The sequence below is a fragment of the Pteronotus mesoamericanus genome, unplaced genomic scaffold (assembly GCF_021234165.1).
Source record: "Pteronotus mesoamericanus isolate MK-2021 breed Mesoamerican mustached bat unplaced genomic scaffold, CSHL_Meso_final scaffold_54, whole genome shotgun sequence".
Taxonomy (NCBI): domain Eukaryota; kingdom Metazoa; phylum Chordata; class Mammalia; order Chiroptera; family Mormoopidae; genus Pteronotus; species Pteronotus mesoamericanus.
Window position 1 is genome coordinate 58,179,397 of NW_026555321.1, and position 19,491 is coordinate 58,198,887.

At 39.7% G+C, this 19,491-nt stretch overlaps 1 protein-coding gene across 2 annotated transcripts in view; it reads left to right on the forward strand.

Annotated features, from left to right (window-relative positions):
• The first annotated feature begins 499 nt into the window (after nucleotides 1-499).
• Nucleotides 500-19,491, forward strand: part of PIP4P2 (phosphatidylinositol-4,5-bisphosphate 4-phosphatase 2) — a 48,553-nt gene continuing 29,561 nt past the window's right edge. The window contains exons 1-2 of one of the 2 annotated variants that reach the window (XM_054595691.1): nucleotides 500-640; nucleotides 15,298-15,446. In XM_054595691.1, the coding sequence (XP_054451666.1) occupies nucleotides 535-640; nucleotides 15,298-15,446 (255 nt within the window). In that variant the 5' untranslated portion in view covers nucleotides 500-534. The remainder of the gene's footprint in view (nucleotides 641-15,297; nucleotides 15,447-19,491) is intronic. The other variant, XM_054595692.1, reaches the window with a different exon arrangement.

The window sequence follows — 19,491 nt, forward strand, 5'->3', positions numbered from 1 at the left end:
CCCGAGGAAGGAGCTGCAAAGTTTGACAGGAAGAATCCCTCCCTGGAGGGGGTGAACTTGAAATCCATGTTAGCTGCAGGGCTCCTGGACCGGAGTCGCAGGCTTTTCCTTCTGACCCTTCAGGCTGCTTCTCACCCTTCTCAGTTATGGAAATGTCAAGTTTAGAGAGAAAAGGGCTGCAGACCCTTCTTCCTGCTAGCCTCTCCCGCGGTCAACCCCTCCTCCCAGTCCTCTGCCCCTCCCCTTTCTTCCACTTCCCGCTTTGCCCCTCCTCCTTGGTGTCCTCTCCCTTCCCCTTTACCAGGGTTCCCGACTCCCAGGCCTCCTCCCCCTCAGTCTCCCCTTCTTCCTCGTCTCCTCTTCACTTTTTCTTTTTCCTTGACCTCCCCTCCCGCGTCCTGATCCCCGGTGCGCTCGCCTCCCAGCCTCTCGCCTTGTGACAGGTCTTGGCCTCTGGGCGGCGGGCCGCAGCCCCGACCCCTCCTCCGGAGCAGCCCAGCCGGTCCCGCCCGGCCCGCCGCTGCCGCCGCAGTCATGGCTGCTGAGGGTGCGGACGAACGCTCGCCTCTGCTGTCAGCCCCCCATTCGGGAAACATCACCCCCACCGCCCCGCAGTGCTTGCAAGAAAGCAGCCCCCGAGGTAAGGCCAGCACCGACCCTCCTATCCGGTAGGAAAAGCCTAGGACAGCAAAGACAAGCGGCTGCGACTCTGGGCTTAGGGGAGCTGTCCCCTGGTTTGGGAGATGGAGGCTGACTGCTTAGAGCCTGCAGGCCTGACCCCTCGCTGCGGACTTTCTGGGTGGGTGGGTGTGTGTATGCGCGCGTGTGTGTGCGTGTGCGCGCGCGCGCCTCCCCTTCTGACTCAGGGATACAGAATGCGACGTGAATTTCGAGCTGGGCTTCGCTGTTTTAGAGCAGACCTAAGCGCTGCTGGGAGGTGGTGCCCATCTTTCCCAATAATTCACAAACCCTTTCAGGTTGCTGAGAAATCCTAGGAACACCGCTCACCTTGACATCTGTCCTTGAAAAGGCTTAGCTTGAAAGATATGAATCTTCTAGGTTTACCCACCAGTGCTCTGTTCAATCAGGAAATTGCCTTACCGAAAGGAATAGAGTTAATCAATATTCCTGGTATGTCTGAAATTCTGCCCTTCCTTGTTACTTCTGCTTAAAGACTATGTGCTAGCTTGTAAATGAGGAGGGAGAGAAGGGAAGATGGGATATTTTTGATACATATCTAGGTGAGATTGACATGAACTTCTAAAAAGTAATCCAAGTTAATACTGCACATATTTCTATACATTTTTCTTCTCAAGACAGAATCCAAAAAGATTTGACAACTATGGAATCTGGGGAAAGAAGAGGGATCTATTTACAAACTGTTAAATTTATTCAAAGATCTTTGTTCTAAACCTTTTAGTTGATTTATGTAGGAGAAATATGGTAGGGTCAAGAGTGTAAAAAATGGAAGGCAATGCTTAAGAAAAACACTTAAGAGTAGTGAAAATATTGGTCAAATATGGCTTTTGCAAATGTAACTTAAGTGCATCTCTTTTTCTAGTTGAATGTGAGAGACGTTTAAAAATCATAGGAAGCAAATGTCAATTTTGACAATATGGGCAGATCATGTTTCTTGTACATACTTTCTCCAAGTTCAACTTTGGAATTGTAGCAAGATGTAGTGCAGGTTGAATTTATCTAGGGTTTAAAAAATTTTCATTTAACCCATTATAACTTGAAAAGCAACAATTGAGATCTTAATCCACACTTACCAAAAAGTAGGAAAAAGGGAAAAGATGTTTAGCTGTGAATACTTCAGCATTATCAGTGAGTTGAGAAATAAGATACAAAAGGGAATGAAGACTAACCCTAGAAAGCACACAAGTCATGTTTTTTTGGTCAGTATTAAACTTGTGCCAGAGGATGCCGGGTGTAGAATTTTCTTTAATGGGTAAATTTGATATTAATATTTTAGTGTTATCTAAATTATATGTTCCAGAATGGGTTTAAATACTTATCAGTGAATGTTTCAACTTTATCAAGTCACCACTTAAGACAAAATAGTTAACAATTTATTAAGAGGCAGAGTTTGTATTTAAGCAACTTTCCTGTAATAGATTTTCGAGTCTTCAATGTTGCGTCTATTTTTTTTATCATATAGTAGCTAGATTATTCCACCAAATGGTCATGCTCATAGATTTGCCTGTAGATTGCATCATTTGTTATATATTTGTTTAATCTTATAAAACTCCTCAAATTAAACAATAAGGTACAAATTTCAGTTTATCCACTGAGAAAAAGAAGTTGCATTCTAGAAAAAGAATAACTGAAGAAACTCAATGCATTGAAGAACAAAACTGGACTGAGTGATTTTAAAGAAATTGGCTTTATTCAAGGATTCATTAATAGGGCAGCATCTTGTCTAGCAGATAGAAAGGAGCTTTGAGGAGCTGTACCAAATGAAATACTGTTATAGACAGAAGAAAGTGGAACAAGGAAGTCACACTGTAAAACATGGATTGGTTGTGACAAGGTCACTTTCCTAGGGGATAGCAGATTACCTTATTAGTACAGATCAGGTAGCTACTTACTGACTGGTTTAAAATTCCATTTTTGGGGGAGGCTGGAAGTATGATTAAGTCTCCTTTTGGTGACAAGGGATTTAGCATAAGTGACTCCATTTTGAGCCTGCTGTCTTGTTTTGAGCTGCTGGTTTAGCCAAAAAGGTCCTTCTACTTTATAGTAGAATAAGTTTTCTCTTTCTTCTTTCTCCTTCTTTTCTCCTCTCCCCTTCTACTCCTCCTCCCCCTCCCCTTTGTCCTTCTTCTCCTCCTTCTCCTCCTCTTTCTTCCCCTTCTCCTCCCCCTTCTCCTTCTCTTCTCGTACTTCTTTTCTTCTGATTTCTTAAAAAACTTTAGAAGTTTTTTAGAGAGAGAGAGAGAAAAGAAGAGAGGAAAAAAACATCAATTTGTTGTTTCACTTATTTATGCATTTATCGGTTGATTCTTGTATGTGCCCTCATCATGGATCAACCCCACAACCCTGGCATATTGGGATTACATTCCAAGCAATGGAGCTGCCCAGCCAGGACCTAACGTCTTTTCTTAACTGGTAAATGATAATTAGATAATTAGAAACTAACTTCATATGGCATTATACCTATGAAGCACAAAACTTAAATGAAGAAATAATTTTATTAGAATTTTTGACAGATTTTTATGTGGTTGAAAGAGGGAAGAGAGTGCTAATCTCATTCAACAGGGCTTCACCCTCATGACCTAATACGTACAAGAGTCCCCTCACATTGGGGGTTAGAAGCTAACCATATGAATTTTGAGGGAACACAAACATTCAGTCGATTGCACAGAGAGTCCTTGAATATACAGGGGAGGGCAAAGTAGGTTTACAGTTGTGAGTGACATTCTTTTGAGTTAATAAAGTTGTTGTAAGAATCATAATCTGTATGTCTTTATTCCAGACAAACAACTGGAAACCTACTTTTGCCTTGCCCTGTATTTGGGCACACTTAACTTCTTTTTTTAATTTTGTTTTTTATTTTTATTTATTTATTATTATTATTTTTTATTGTTCAAATACATTTGTCTCCATTTTCCCATCACCACTTTCTCCTGCCCTACCTGCCCCCACCTCCCTCCTTCAATCCTTCCCCACTTTGGCTTTGTTCATGGGTCCTTTATACATGCTCCTTGATTTGACTCTTCCCCTTCCTTTCCCCGTTACCCACCTCCCTCCTTCCCTTATGCCGCTGTCAGTTTCTTTTGGGCACATTTAATTCTGAACCTCCTTGCATCCTTGCAAAGTTTAAGGTTTGGTGTTTATTGGCAGGAAGGGATGACACACACCACACATACGACGCACTATAAGATTAGACTAAATTCTCACTTTATTTGCCAAGGATTTTGAAACCCTATGGAAGTCAGGTTGTTAAAATGAGCAGAAACAGATTCAGTATGTTTGAGAGCAGCTACCCAAAGCCCACTGAAGGCCCCAACAGGGCTGTGGATGGTCTTGATGGAGCTTGATTTTGCGCTATGCTAAAGCTAAGGAGCCATTTAAGGGAATTTTTTCAAACTAGTTTTTGAATCAAAATCTGCTTTGCTGAAGCGTATTCTTATGAAGGGAAAATGGAGCCCAGTTTGGTGAGGTGTATCTGCTTCCAGTTTTCCATTATTATGGGAACCCATTTCCTTTCCCATTGTTCAGCAGGCATCAGTTTCCATGTTTCTTATATTCTATTTATAATGCCCACATGTCCTCTTGGTGCTAGCTAGCATCTTTAAAACATTAATCATGAAATGTTGCATTCAGTCAGTCATCCTTTTAAATATTTGAGCACCTAGTATATGGTCCCAGATGTTGGAGGGCTTTTCACCAGTGAGAGAGACATATGGGAGCATTTAATTTCAGAAAGCAGAGAGAACACAGTGGGGCATGAGGACAGAGGGTAACTGGTAGCATGGGATTGTTTCAGATCACGTGTTTAGGAAAGCTATCTCGGAGGTGACAATTGCTTAGAGAGCTGAAAAATGAATCAGAATCAGCTGTTCGAAGACTTTGGGGAGGAGTGTACCAGGTAATTGGAACAACGAGTATAAAACATGCTGATTTAAAACAAGGACAGTGGGTTAGAGCATGTGATGTAGGGCAGGTGTGGTAGAATCAGTTAGAGGCCTACATTAGGGGCAACCAGGAGAGTTTTGTAGGCCACTGTCAGGAATGGGATTGTATTCCAAGGGTAATGGATAGCTGTGGAAGGTTTAGAGCTAAAGAGGGACGTGAAATGTTTTACTTTTTAAGATCATTCTGGTCTGTATGTGGACAGTGGATGATCGGGGGAAATTGAGAAGGGATTTAATAACACTTGAGATGAATCAGAAGACTGTTCGAGTGGAATATGTCTGAACGAGGGCAGGGTGGTGGAAGTTGTGGGATTCAGGGCATATTGTAAATGGAAGCAAAGGAATCACAAATCTCCAAAATGACCTAAGCAACCTCATAAAAAAAATATTTAATATTTTTTTCCTAACATGGGCAAACAGGAGCAGGAGTTTGTGTGCAGGAACGGGGAGGATACTGGAAATCAACATTCTGTTTTAGATAAGATTAATCGAAATACCTGTAGTCATCACTCAACTGGAGATGTCCATCAGATAGTTGGATGTACAACTCTGAATCTGAGGAGATATCAGGGCTGAAGAGTAAATTTCATTCCCCAATTATTTTTTATATGTATGATAACACTTGGCTGTGGTGAGAGATAATGCTCTCAGTTTTCCATTTTATTTCCAAGGGTTTTACAGACTTTTTCCAGGAATGTCAAACTGTTAGGGTAGAGTATTCTGTTAAAATCTTGTAAGCTTTGCCAGGAGATGTAGCAGGATGTCTGTTAGAGAAGAAGGAGCTACTGGGGAGGTGATCCAAATGGAAACCCTAATCCTTCCACTTTGGGGAAAAGCAGACAACCCTGGATACAGCTTTGTGCGGAGCTGTTTTGTGTTTTATTTTTATAAAGATGAAGAGATACAGTATAACCTGGGAATGACATCCCTTTAATAGCTCCTAAAAGAGAATACACTTTTCTTGCTGTTTTCTATTCTTTTGGGAAGACTTCTATACTTTTTTTGGGGGGGTGGCGGCTGAGGGTGTTTCAGAGTTTGTGTTGCTTTGGCACTTTTCTAGATTTTTGTTCTTACTCTGGTTGCTGTTGTAAAGTGAATTTCTTTTTCTCTGTAAGAATAAAAAATATGTATGTGAAAAAGAAATGGAAAGCATAGTTCCTTTTTCTGGCCTTTAGGTAAGTTTCCCAAGCATTCTGTAACTAAATCCCTTAATATGGTCTCAGCGACAATATGATTCCAGGTGTTGTTTGGCCTGTGGGACCTCACAACTTCTGCCTGTTATGAGCTGTTGACCTTAGAATCATTGTTTTACATGTCTGGGACATAGTTTCCCACCTGAGAAAGAGTGTATATCATGTTCCCTTTTGCAATCATATTCTGTGACACAGCATCCTTGGTAAGGAATCTGATTATATCTAGGAGAATGTGTCTACACTTTAAAAAATAGATACAACCTTCTCTGTCACCCAGACAGAATTCCTTGTTGATTTTCACAGCCAGGTGTTGTGGGGACTCCTCATTCCTGCACTGGTGCTCCAGGCTAGGGAGCCCAGTGTGCAGATAGGACCCCTTGCTCCACAGGGGAACATCCTTAGCCAAGATATTCCTCCCCATCCTGCCATAAGTGGGTGTGGGACCAGCCCATTCCACATCTCCACCCCTCTTACCAGTTTTGATGGCTTTTTATTTGTGGCTCTTCTTTGTAGTCTTAGTTATAGGAGTCTGTTCAGCTAGTCTTCAGGTGGTTCTAAAGAGAGATTGTTCTATAATTTAGTTGTAAATTTGATGGGTTGTGGGAGGAGGAAAGCACAGCATTTATCTACTCCACCATCTTGACAGAAGTCCACTATTTGCATGTTCTTGTGAGAGCACTTGCCACGTGAAATGGTGTCTCACTACATGTTACGAACATGAACTCTTTGAGCCCCATACCATAATCATTTTCCATGATGCTCCTGACATGCCTAGCACAGCCTCTGGTACAGAAATGATGCTTGTGACAGACTGTATGCTAACTAACTTCTGGGAATGCACCACAGAGTGCTCAGCTGGATTCTGTTTGTCACCTGATTATGGCTAAAAACCTCTGGACTTTCTCTGGCATTCTAGCTCATAGAGAGGCCTTATAACACATCCCCTCCATTATAAACCTGGGACTTCCCTAGAGAAGCAGTCAGACTTAAAAAAGAGGCAAGCTGAATGAAGATGTAACAAGTATCACCACTCCTACATCTTTCAGATCTTTTGCAGTAGCATTGCTTCCAGTACAATTTCCAGGGGCCTATATGTGACCCTACCTACCTTAATCACTGGGACAGAGAACCAGTGTGGGTATTTTGCTGGTTGACAAGAACATCCCAATTCATATATTCAGGAACTGGGAAAATAACTTCAGAGTGGGTCCCTGGATCTACTGGAGCCACTATGAGTTGGTCCTGGGGTAAACTATTGCCTATGACCTGATAGCCATGAGCCCCTCTTTGGTGGACCAGAGTGAAATTTTGAATAAGGAATTAGAACCATTTAAGAGCCAATTTCTGTTAATCTCTGACAGATGTAATTTTCTTTTTCCTAGTCACTCTAGTAATGGACTCAGATCTCTTGAGAAAGGCTTGGAGATTTACAGTAATTACTTATGCCAGTGATGCTGCATCATTCTTCAAGGGCACAAACCAACCCTTCAATAAAGGTGCCCTGGGTCTGTGAACTTGCTTTGTTACATACTGGTTGAAAACTTGAGCCCCTCCTCCACTGTGGCTACACAAGTCAGGTTGCTGGTTACAAGACCTACTATTTTCTATTATATATAACCAGGTAACATTTTTGTAGGTTACCAATCCATTTCAGTCTTAGACTTATTTCAGTTAGCTACTTTCTAAGGCCCTGGTGGGTGTAAGAATTCCAACATTGACTATTTCCCATTATAATAAGTGCACCCACATTGTCTTTGGCTTTTAATTGTTACTCTTTGGCCTCTGTTGCTCTGGTGTTCCATAATCTCAGAGAGTTGTCCTGTGCTGCAGTGTGTGGCCCATAGAGGGCATGTGTTTCCCTAAATGATAGGTGTATCCATGCTTTACTGAAAGGTGTCTCCTCCAGGTCTTCATGGGATTTGTGGGGTACGGGTATGCAGATTTCATATGATGAATTCACTCTAGCATTTCTAACTCCCTAGGCCTTCAGTTGCTTCTGCATCATGCTAGGAATGATCTGACACCTCATTAAATAAACATAAGGTCAAGTTTCATCAACCACCAAGTAAACTGATTGAGATACTTCCAGTTTCAGAACAAAAATCAAATCCAGAATATCTGGAAGGTTCACCCATGTCATTAGATTTGGCTCAGCACAGTGTTAGATTCTATCCTTTTTAACAGTACTCATATTCACGAGGTATCTGACAATATACTTTATCAAAACTTTGCAATTTTCTTGCGTCTGCTTCTTCCTCCTGAGTTGCACCCGTACTTTACTTCCTAGGGCAATTTGAAATCAGACCCTAGTTATGTGTCTTGAGGAAACAAGGGGTTGAAAGACAGTTCTTAGGGAGAAGGACTGTCCTCTGTAAGACAACTGCCTCAGGTGAGGTTATGACAGAGTTTTCCTGTAAGTGAAGATTCATCTCTTCAGAAACAAGAGGAGACAAACTGCTTTCTACTCATTCTCTGCTTTGTTTAGTGCAACCAGGTGGCCCTATTCTGAGTCCAGAGTTCAACTCTTCTGAAATATGTCTCCTAACTTTCACATGAGCAACTCAGCAAGACTCTGAAGTTACATGACATTATAACTTTGCAATCTACACACTTAGATTCTGTGTTTTATTTCTAAGAATGTAAGTCCTGTAAGGATTAGAAATAAGTGATACTTTTAGGGCTTTGATAGAAGTTCTTTTGTTCTCTAACTAGGACATGAGCTGAGAGCTTCTCATTTTCTCTCTGTAAAGGCTCCAGTGCATTCATGAGAGCCCACCTCATGTAACAATATGTATGGTGATTATTGTTGCCATAGTGGTCAAGTGAAGGAGACACAAACCTAAAAATCATCTATGGGGGATAACCTGATTCATGAGGCTGACACTGCATGCTGTCATTTGTCACCACACTGTGTCCCACTGGGAAAGGAGCTCAGCACTGCAGTCCAGCCCAAGACATGACCAAACCACTTCTGTAGCCTGTTTCTGAGGGTTGTTTCCTGGGACGACTCCTGGTCTGAATTTTTACACCAGTTAGGACTTAAAGATAGAAACAACAGAGTAAAATATAGTAACAGTAATTGTTAATTAGAGAGTTATTAATTAGGTCACTAAAAGGTAAAAATATTATTCTAAGGTATTGGGGGACGTCAAATGCAGAAGTAGCTACTGCCCCAAAGGCAGAGAGAATAAGGGAAGAGATTGGAATTATTAAAATGAAGTCATTTCAAGAAGGGATCATGCAGAACTGAAGCATGACTTCTGAAAGGCATTGGCCAGGTGGTGCTGAAGTTTCTGCTCTGGAGAAAACTTTGTATACCTGGGGAAAGGGATGTAAGTCCCTTCTTTCCCCTCTAATTTTCTGGGCTGCATTTATCATCTCCTACTAACAGGATGTAATGTGCAGCCAGCTGGCAAAGCCAAATGAGGTTTTCAGAGTTCCAGCCCCAGAAGGATAAAGCAGAGAAGGGTGGGTTTGGAGTTGAGTATCGGTATCCTAACAACTACCACATTTACCTTCCAATCTGACTTTAGCCAGATGGATCCTTCTGAGGGCATCCTGGTTCTAAAAGAACCCAAGAGTCTCCTGGAATAGTTTTGTTTCTTTGGTTTCATAGAGGTGGGCTTCCCTTTCTCTGTCACCCTGTCTGTAGCCCACACACTCCATAAATATCCTGAGGGTGAGAAAAAGCCAGGGCTTTCCTCATAAACTTGTCCTTTATACTTCTCTTGCTCATACTATAATCATTATGTCCTGAAATTTACCTCATTTTAATCTGATGTCATTTTTCATTTTTGATACATCTTTGTCAAGGGCATGAAGGGCTAAATATGAAAGTGTATTTACACAATGGAATATTACTGAATCGTAAAAAAGGAAGGAAATCTTACTGTTTGTGACAGCATGGATGGACCTGGAAAGCATTATGCTAAGTGAAATAAGCCAGTCAGAGAAAGATAAATACTATATCATTTTATTTATATGTGGAATCTAATGAACAAAATAAACAAACATATAGAAACAGGCTCAGTGATACAGAGAACAGACTGACAGCTGTCAGAGGGGAGGAGGGGTTGGGGAGCTGGGTGAAAAAGGTGAAGAGATTAAGCAAAAAAAAAAAAAAAGAAAGAAAGAAAGAAAGAAAAACAAGCCTCATAGACACAACACTATATTTATTACCAGAGGGAAAGAGGGGTAGAGGGTGGCAGAAGAGGGTAAAGGAGGGATAAGTGAGGATGGAAGAAAATTTCACTTGGGTTGATGAATACCACAATACATTATATAATACAATTGTACACCTAAAACCTATATGATTTTATTAGTCAATTTCACCCCTATACATTCAATAAAAAAATTTTTTTTAAGGAGTGTATTAGTGAAGTAAATGAATTAACTGGAAAATATTCCATTGAAGAGACTGGCAAAGACATAACTGAGATGATAAAAGTCAGAGAAGTCCAGCAAAACAAGATCAACCTTTAAAATTCTGGAGATATATCTGGTAAAAAATGATGTATGGATTAATACATCAGGATGAATGTGCAGAATGGAGGGCCTGTTTGCCATACAATAGATAAATTAGGTTGATGTTTGTGATGGGAAAATGTAATTTGATCACTTTTGGGTTTACAGAATGATAAAGGTCCTTTTGAGTGTTTTAGAAAGAACATTGCGTATGCCTTGTGATCTATATGCTTCCATCTTGTCTTTTTCATGAGCTTCAGTTTTTCATACTCTCTTCTTGTTTTTATTTCCCATGACTCTTCCTTGTCCTCCTCCTAATTCTTTTTAACACAAACCTGATTCTTGTCTAAGTGGTCCTACAGAACCCTCATTAGTCCTGACATCTCTTCCCTGTAGTAAAATTATTCATTAAGAGAGACAGCTGTTATTGTGCGGGGGCCTCTGGGACAGGAGTCAGCTCTTAGCTTTGCTGAAGTGCTTGAAAAATTATTCAGAAGTTAGAATCTCTGAACTTCAGTTTTCACTTCCACAAGATAAAGGAATTGGAATGTATCATTCCTAAAATGCTTGAATTTATAACATTGTATGTTGGGAAACATCCCGTCTGGTTTCAGGAACTGTAGCCCTGCTGACCGGTGAGAGGGCCCCAAGGCTGGAGCTAATTAAGGAGGCCTTGGGAAAATAGGCCACTGAGGAGACAAAACCTGTTTGCCTGGCAGGGGCACAGCCCCTGCCTCCCTCACATCACCCTGATCAACCCTGCCTCCCTCACATCACCCTGATCAACCCTGAACAATAGCCGGTTAGTCAATAATGGGTAAGACCCCTCGATGGAAGGGGCAACCAAAGACAGGCACAGCTGCATGGGCATCAGAGAAGATCTTGGGGGAGAAAAGGCAAAAAGACCCTCACCCCTTGGCTTTGATATGGCCGGGGTCCTCATTCTATCTGAAAGAAGTCTCCTTATCTCTTGGCATCTCTGATCCCCCTCCTGGCCCAGGTTTGAAACAATACTGGAGACAGCACTAAACTGGATTGGGTGATTCCTGGGAGAAATCAGGCCTAGGAGTAAATTCTTTGAAGCATGCTTTGTTTTTCCCTCAAAAGCTATGATAACCAGCTCATGCTGGGAAGGAAATTTACATTATTCACAGACCCTGACCCTAAACCCTTTGGCACTCTTATGGTTACGCTCTCATGTTTAATTGTCTCCTCTTGGACCCATGTAAATCGGTATATTCCTGCCATTTGTTTTCTTCAAATCATCATCTATTCTCTGTAAACATTAAATACTGATGTAATGAGATCACCTGTACATTCCTACTACCTAGCCCCACTGATAACCCTTTCAATAAAAGCCATTGGACACAGGGGCTTGGGCCTTCTGCACTAGACAGAAGAGCCACCCTTTTCCCTGGCAGACAGAGAAGTGTCTGGAATGACTTATTTTATTTCCCCCATCTGTGACAAACCCGAGACAGGCTCTACAGAATCAGAGTCTGGATCCCTCCTCCGCTGGCACCCAAACAGGGACCCTCAGATCCAGAGCCCTACACCTTGTCAGTTCTACAATTCTGAAAATCTGAGGGAGTTTTTCAGGATGGAGAACTGCTGATATAACCAGTACTGCTCACATAGAGTAAAAATATTATTTACATAGGCAAGCCCCATAAAGAAGATGACTATTGTTCAAGTAACAAGACTTTTAAAAAGCATATTTTTGACTCTTAATATCTAATGATCCCTCATTCTCAGATTACAGTGGACTTTTTAATGAAGGGCAGACATTTAAAATAAGTACAATGATGGTAATCTGCTGACTGTTTTAATGTGAAAAGTGACCAATTGAACAATCTAAATTGCTAGTTATTGTAGGTTTACTAACTGAAATAAATTTCTTGAGTTGCAATTCTGTTATAAGAGGATATTGAATTACAAGTGAAAGTTTCCCTAGATAAAAGTACAAGAAGTATGTTTAAATCACCTTACAGCTGAAGTAATGGGCAGAAAATTGAAATGAAAGGCCTGAGGGCATTGTTCATTGGAGCTATTGGGCAGCAGCATCTGTCATTTTATTGATCTCCTGAGTGGATTCTACTCCTCTGGTGGGTCCACATGTCCCCAGCTGCCTCCCCTCTCTGTGCGTGGTTTGAGGAAGGTATTATTCTATGTGGAAAAGACCCCCTTTTTTAGTCAAGCTGAGTCCCCTGCTAGGACCCAGCTCTTCTGTAAGGAGAGTGGCAGTTATATACTTAATGTTATTTTCTTAAGAGAAATACATGTGTCTGATAAATTTCAGAGATTCACTCTTTCATTTATTCCTTCATTCATTCTTCCATACAATAAAATATCTAGTGAGCATCTATCATAGACCAGACACTATGGCAGAGCTGGTAAATCAGTCCTGAGCAAGCCTCACAGAATTTATAATCTCCCCATTTTGATTTATAATCCTCACTTCATATTATTTCCCCTCTCTCCACTTTTCAAGCTTCCAAAAGAGTAGATTTGGGCATATTTTTGTCATTGAAGGCTTTTTCTTTTGACAGTTTAGAAATCAAGTAGTGCAAATTTTAGAAGAAAAATTCATAGGTTTTGATGTCTCTGATACACTTCAAATGCTTCTTAACATCACCCATTGGTAGTTTCTCTTTGAGCAAAGCTTTTGCCTGGGCTTTATTGTCCTTTTATGTAGCTGTGATGTGTAGCCTCCTTCCCTCACCTCCAGTGTACTTGTTTTCTTTGTGATATTGTCTTGTCTTTAAATTTCTATCATACTGTGTAAGATAGAGACCTAGAATTGTAGGAGAACTACTTCATGTTACTTCATAACAAGGGAAAGGCAAGAGAAGAAACTCACATTTATTAATGATGCTATTGTTAATAATTAAAAATAATATTTACTGTTATACACCAGACCGTGTGTCTTGATTGTTTCATGAGGTATGTATTTTTTAGCCAGGACAATACTTTTTTTTTTCTTGAAATTTGATAAATTTCCCTGTCATTTGAAAGGGCTCAAATCTGTGTTGACTCCTTCCTTTTTCTTTTAGCCTGCTTTTGTCTTCTTGATTATTACAATACAGGTCACTCTGGGTGAACCTCAAATTATTTCAAGGACTCAAAGCTATTTTTAAAAATTTAAGACATCTATATCTTTTTTTTTAACCCTCACCAGAGGATATATTTATTGATTTGAGGCGGGGGCGAGAGAGAGAGAGAGAGAGAGAGAGAGAAATGTCAATGTGTGAGAGAAGCATAGATTAGTTGCCTCCCTTATGTACCATACCAGGGACTGAACCCAAAACCTAGATGTATGCCCTAACCAAGAATTCAGCCTGCAACCTTTCATTGTAGGGATGACACGCCAACCAACTGAGCCACCCAGACTCTATAGTTTCTTTTCAAGTTCAGTGTTCAGCAGTGCTCTGGTATAAACCTCCCAGAAATGTGTGTATATTGTCATTCTAGAGTGGCCAGTTCAGAGTCTTGGCTGCTACAGAAATTCAGATTCTTGTGGATGAATAATATTTGTATCAATCCTTTGCAAGACTGAAAAAAATCTATATGATAAACTGCAATGATGCCAGGTGGTCATATGTGAATTTTAAACATACATAATGTGCTGTGCTCTAACTCATTTAAAAATATCACAGAGGTCAGAATCCAATCCAGTGGATAGAAAATCTGCGTTTCAAAAGTAGCTTTTTTCATGATTAGCTATTGTGGTTGAATTTTATGGTGTCACAGGAGCCCCTTGAAATATCAGTTCTTTTTTTGTGGGACATTAATCATGTGTTTGGTGTAGCACTTTCTAGCCTTCTTAGGATAATGCTTCACATTGAAGGGTTCTATTCTGCTTTCAATTGGGAAACCTAAAGGACAAGGTTAGGTGGACCTCCTTAGATGTCCTATCACGGAGTAGTAGATCTAAATCATTTTTGTCAAATTTTCCTAACAAGTATATACTTCTGGTAGATAAATGGGATTCTGAAACTGGGCTTCAGCCCTTTTACCCAATTAGTCAACCTTAGGATTATAAAAAACAGTGCCTCTTTCTGTGTATATCTTTGTATTCTGGGAATTTTCAAACACGTAAAAAAATAGTAAGAACAAAATGAACTTCCATGTCATTATATCATCCATTATCAATATTTTGCTACTCTTGTTTTATCTATTTCTTCATTTTTTTTTTTTTGGATTATTTAAACTAGATCTGAGACTTTGTATTGTTTACCTATGCTTTGGTGAAATTCTTAGGTTTTTTAATGTTAAGTAAAAATTTTAAACAAAAAATTAAGTTTATTTTTGTTTTATGCCTGAAATTAACTGGTTCCATCCTAGTTAGTTTTGTTCCATATTGATGTATATTTTTTCTAATTTCATTTTTGTATTTCTTTGACTGACACCAAAACTCTATTTTGTTTGTCATAGCTAGAAGTTATTACACTGGTTCTGGTATAAACTCCGCATAACAGCTACACTATTTATGTGCACATTTATAAGCTATTTAAAAACTTAGCTTTCACCTACCCATCAATGTAGTGACATGCACTCTCCTGGGTAGGGTCTAAGCCGCACTGGATGGAAAAACAGTAATAAAATAAATAAAAACTTTGCTTTCATTGATTATTTCTATTTCTTGGTAGATCATTAGCATAAGATTTTTAGGCATAAATCATTACTTTTCTAGCACAAGCTGAACAGGTTTGCACATAGGAATGTATTGGATATTTGGGTATAAGTTTAAATGGGAACTGGGTCACTGTGTTAGACCTTAGCAAAATGTCTTGGATTTTTTCTGAATTAGAAATTATTCTATTTCACAAAACAGTCCCATGTGTGTTTCTGCTCTGAAACTTTGATAAACTGAATAGCTTTTAACACACAACTAAAAGAACAGGGGATATTTTCGATAGTTTCCAACTTTACTTCTATTATTTATATGCTCAAATCAGCCATAATATGTGTGACTGACTCAGTCACTGGTATCTTTTCAGCAGAACTCCCCCCTCCATACACCGCCATTGCCAGTCCAGATGCTGGTGGCATTCCAGTGATAAACTGTCGCGTGTGCCAGTCTCTGATCAACTTGGATGGGAAACTTCATCAGCATGTGGTTAAGTGCACAGTTTGCAATGAAGCTACAGTAAGTGAGATTTCCATTAATAAAAGCATCGATTGTTTTCTGACATCTTCTCCCTCAAGGAAGTACACCAATAATGTACCTTAAAAGTAAATGTGGACACAGATATTGCATATATTTTTATCCTTTCATTTTTCTCTCTGGCTCTCTCCTGTTTAGCATACAAGGAAGCCTTTAGGTGTTTAAAGCTTACTTTACTCATTACAAAAATGTCATGGTGAATTTAAATATAATGCCATTTGGCTCTTCATCTTCTAAAATGGGACTGACCATAGATATTTATAATTATCTTCAGTGTCTATCCATCTCAAAATGAAATCCAATCTGATTTTCAGTGAAGTGAAAATATACTGAAGTGCACCACAAATGTGGACTTGTACTTATGTGGAAAATTATTTACATTTATTTTGTGTCTGTAGGATGTCAGTATGGGTTTTCTGGTTATGATTTATTATTGGCTTCTGTGCCAAATTGTTTACAAGAAGTTTGGTATTTTATTCTATTAATATTAATTTAGTGAAATGTTAAAAATAATTTGAAGGGCAATTTTTTTTTTATTTTTACTGAACTTTGGGAAGAGCAATTAAATTATAAGTAAAATTTTTGTAGTTTCAAGTAATAAACTGGTGAAGTATATACTGGTTAGATTAAATATATTTCTGCTTTTATGGTTAGGCTTTATTTAAAAAAATGTCAATCTCTTTCAAATCTGTAATTAATTTTTTTGAATTTTTAAATTTATTTTTTTAATTGTTCAAATACATTTGTCTCCATTTCCCCACCAACTTTCCCCTGCCCCACCCACCCTGCAATTAAATATTAATTTAATTTTTGTTATTTGTTTCTTTCCCTCTTTAAAAAGTCTAAAAAAAGTCAGTATTATTGTGTCTCTAAAAAACATCAAACATGGGTACTAGGCTTCATATGTTTTATATAAAAGTCATAAAATAAAACCTTAAATTACAAAACACTATATTATAGTGTAAGTATTTTTTTCTATAAAGGCTATTTTTTGGAGAACTTTATTGTATGGATAGCTGATAGTAAAACCAGATATTTTTTAAAGTTGGACACTTAGTAAATTCAATTAGCATTAACCTCCTCAGTGCTCTTTTTAGAGTTGGCAAGCAAATATGAGTTGTTAGACATAAATAGTAATTTAAAAGAGATACCAAAGGTGTCCTTGGATTTGATATTAGTGGGCTTTTTTCTTTTGTTCTTGCACTGTTTTGTTTTTGTTTGGGGAGATATAGCAAAACTATGCCCAGAGACTGATTCTGTCTTTGATTTATCACAGGTTTGTCACAGGAATTAGGATAATCTCACAAGCCAATAATATATAATACAAGACAGTATCTCATTAAAATCCAGTACAGAAATAGCACAATTCAAACAAATGGCAGATTAATCACACTGTTGTTCCAGGCAAGGGGAGACAAAAGGAATAAAATCCAAATTTCACAGCGGTGGAACTTTTTATAGGAGTTGAGTTTCTCAGAGAGCTGGCTTCACCTGACTTCCAGCTAACAGCTCCAAAATCAAAAAGTGCCTTGTTGCTAGGTTATGCTGCTAGGGAACCAAGGTACTGGTGTTGGCAGGCAGACTGGCTACTCTGGGGATTAACATTCCAGGGCTGGTACACAGTTGAGAGCCACAGCCATCCAAAGAGTTGCCTTGGCCAGGGAAGGAGCAAATGTTTCAGGATCCTCGGAGGGCTGTTAAGGTCAGCCAAGCATGCCATGCTCAGACTGAAACTCTTCAATAGTGTTCATGAACCATCAGTAATTAGCCTAAAGAGCCCTTGCCGTAGTTACTTCTGTACCTGGTCTTATGGATAAGCCCCAAGCTGAGCCCCTCAGCACTTGAGCCACTGGGTGCTTATCCACAACAACAGAGCAAGTGATGATGTCGTGACATAACTTTATTTCTAAAAACAACCTTTATTTAGTTTTTGTCATAAACAAGTGTGTTAAAACAACTTCCTTTAAGTAATAAACAGGTAGATTTGAAATATCAAACAAATACACAACACTCCAGCCATGCAAACTTTTGTTCTTTAATGAATAGGGAAAAAGACGCTTTGACAACTTTATACTTGCACTTGGAAGTAAACACAACAGACTCGGTTATTTATGCAGGAATCTGAAAGTCACTGTGGATTTAGCCACCACACGATATCTGGCTACTTAGAGGTGTTGAGTTCATACAGGACCAAGAGGACTTAACTACAAATAAATTACTTCTGGACATAAAGAAAATTGTGCTGACAATTTTATATCATTACTACCCTGTTATTTAAAGACATGTCAATAATTGTGAATATTCCAGAGAAAATGAGTAGTACTCAATCAGATTGCCTTGTGTGGAATCAGTAACATTACAGGGGAGAAAAAAGTGGAAAAAAATCTTTGAGAAGTACTTTAGGATTACTTGCTAATGTTTGTATAATTTGATCTTAAATTAATGAATTGAGGAGGTGTTAGGCAACTAGGAGCTTCTCTGGAGAAATTTTAGATTGAAAGGAACACATATAATAGGCCAGGGTCAACACAAAATCTTACTTTTACTGTGATTCATTGTCCTCATATCAACCATCTCTGTAAGAAACACGATACTCCTGTGAGAATGAAAAAAAAAAATACCACCACACAACAACAAAAACAAAAAACAAGACTAACAAAAGTCCTTTTTATTTCAGTAGATAGAATTGGAAAGGGAAGTAGGGAAGTGTCTGTGTGTGTGTGTGAGAGAGGGAGAGAAAGAATATGGATACATTTTAGCAGACTTTAGAGAACACAACATTCAAGGTTAAAAGAGAATCGATTTTTAGGACAAGTGAATGGAAAATTTGAGAAGTTTTGGAGAAGAGTGGAGCTAGTTGACTACAGAAGTGGTGATGAGTCTGAGATTTGGAGGTCAACACACTTGAGTTTGAATCTTAGCTCTGCCACTTAGCAGTGATATATGCTTTGGAACTTCTCTAAATTTTCTCTTAGTTTCCTCTTGAGAATATTATAATAATAGTAATACCTGATTTATAGTGTTGCTTTTGGGGAGTAAAGTGCCCAGCATAATGCTTGGAACATGCAAGTTTACTTGGCAAAGTAAGAATATTAAAGCTTTTGCATAAAGACAATGTCATTCCCCACCTTTCACTGCATACCGGATGTGACATGGCTTGGCTTGGAACTAAGGCTGGTGCTTTAAATTTTCTGGTTCAGTTGCCTTGTTTTACAAGATGAGGAATTGAGGTCTAGAAGTGTTGTGGGAATAAAATATAAAAACAAATCTTTTCACGGAGAATCAAGATGGCGGAGGAGTGAGTGGAAGTCATACTGACCTCCCCTCCGGACCAATCTAGAATTACAACTAAATTGTGGAGAAATAAACTGGAGCAAATAACTGAACAATAGTGAGAGAGGAGCCTTGTAACCTTGGACAGACAGAAGAATCAACTTTAGCACAACCGTACTGGTAGGGAGTGCAGTAGAGGCTCAAGAAGGCATGCGGAGCGCCCACGGGCAGCAGCACCAGAAGGATATTGAAACAGCCAGTTGGATTCCCCTGAGAAGAGTGGGGTCTAAACCAAAAGCAGGGGTCTCTAGCCTACAGCGCCAGAGTCCCAAAAGTACACAGAAAACAGCCAGCTGCAAAAAGCAGGAGGGTTACTCTCTCCCAGAGAGAGGCGGCTGGAGATGCAAAGAGCCATTTAAAGGTCCAATGCATAAATTTTTATTTGCAGCCACTTACCCTAGTCTCCAGCAAAGGTGGGGGCAGAGTGGGCTAGAGACACCTGAGGAGAGACTGGGGAATGAAGCGTTGGGGAGAGAACTGAGAGAGTAGCCAGTGGGATATCAGTGCTGACTCATCCCGCATGTGGCAGCAGCCATCTTGCTCAGGCAGAGACCGCTCCCCTGACTGGCAACAGCATCAGAGGACCCACTAGCCCCACCCCTGCAGTGGGATTCCTCCCCATCCTGTGCTCTCTAAGCCACCTGCTGAGTGCAGAGTGGCAGCCACAGATAGTAGATTCCTGGCTAAAGGGGGC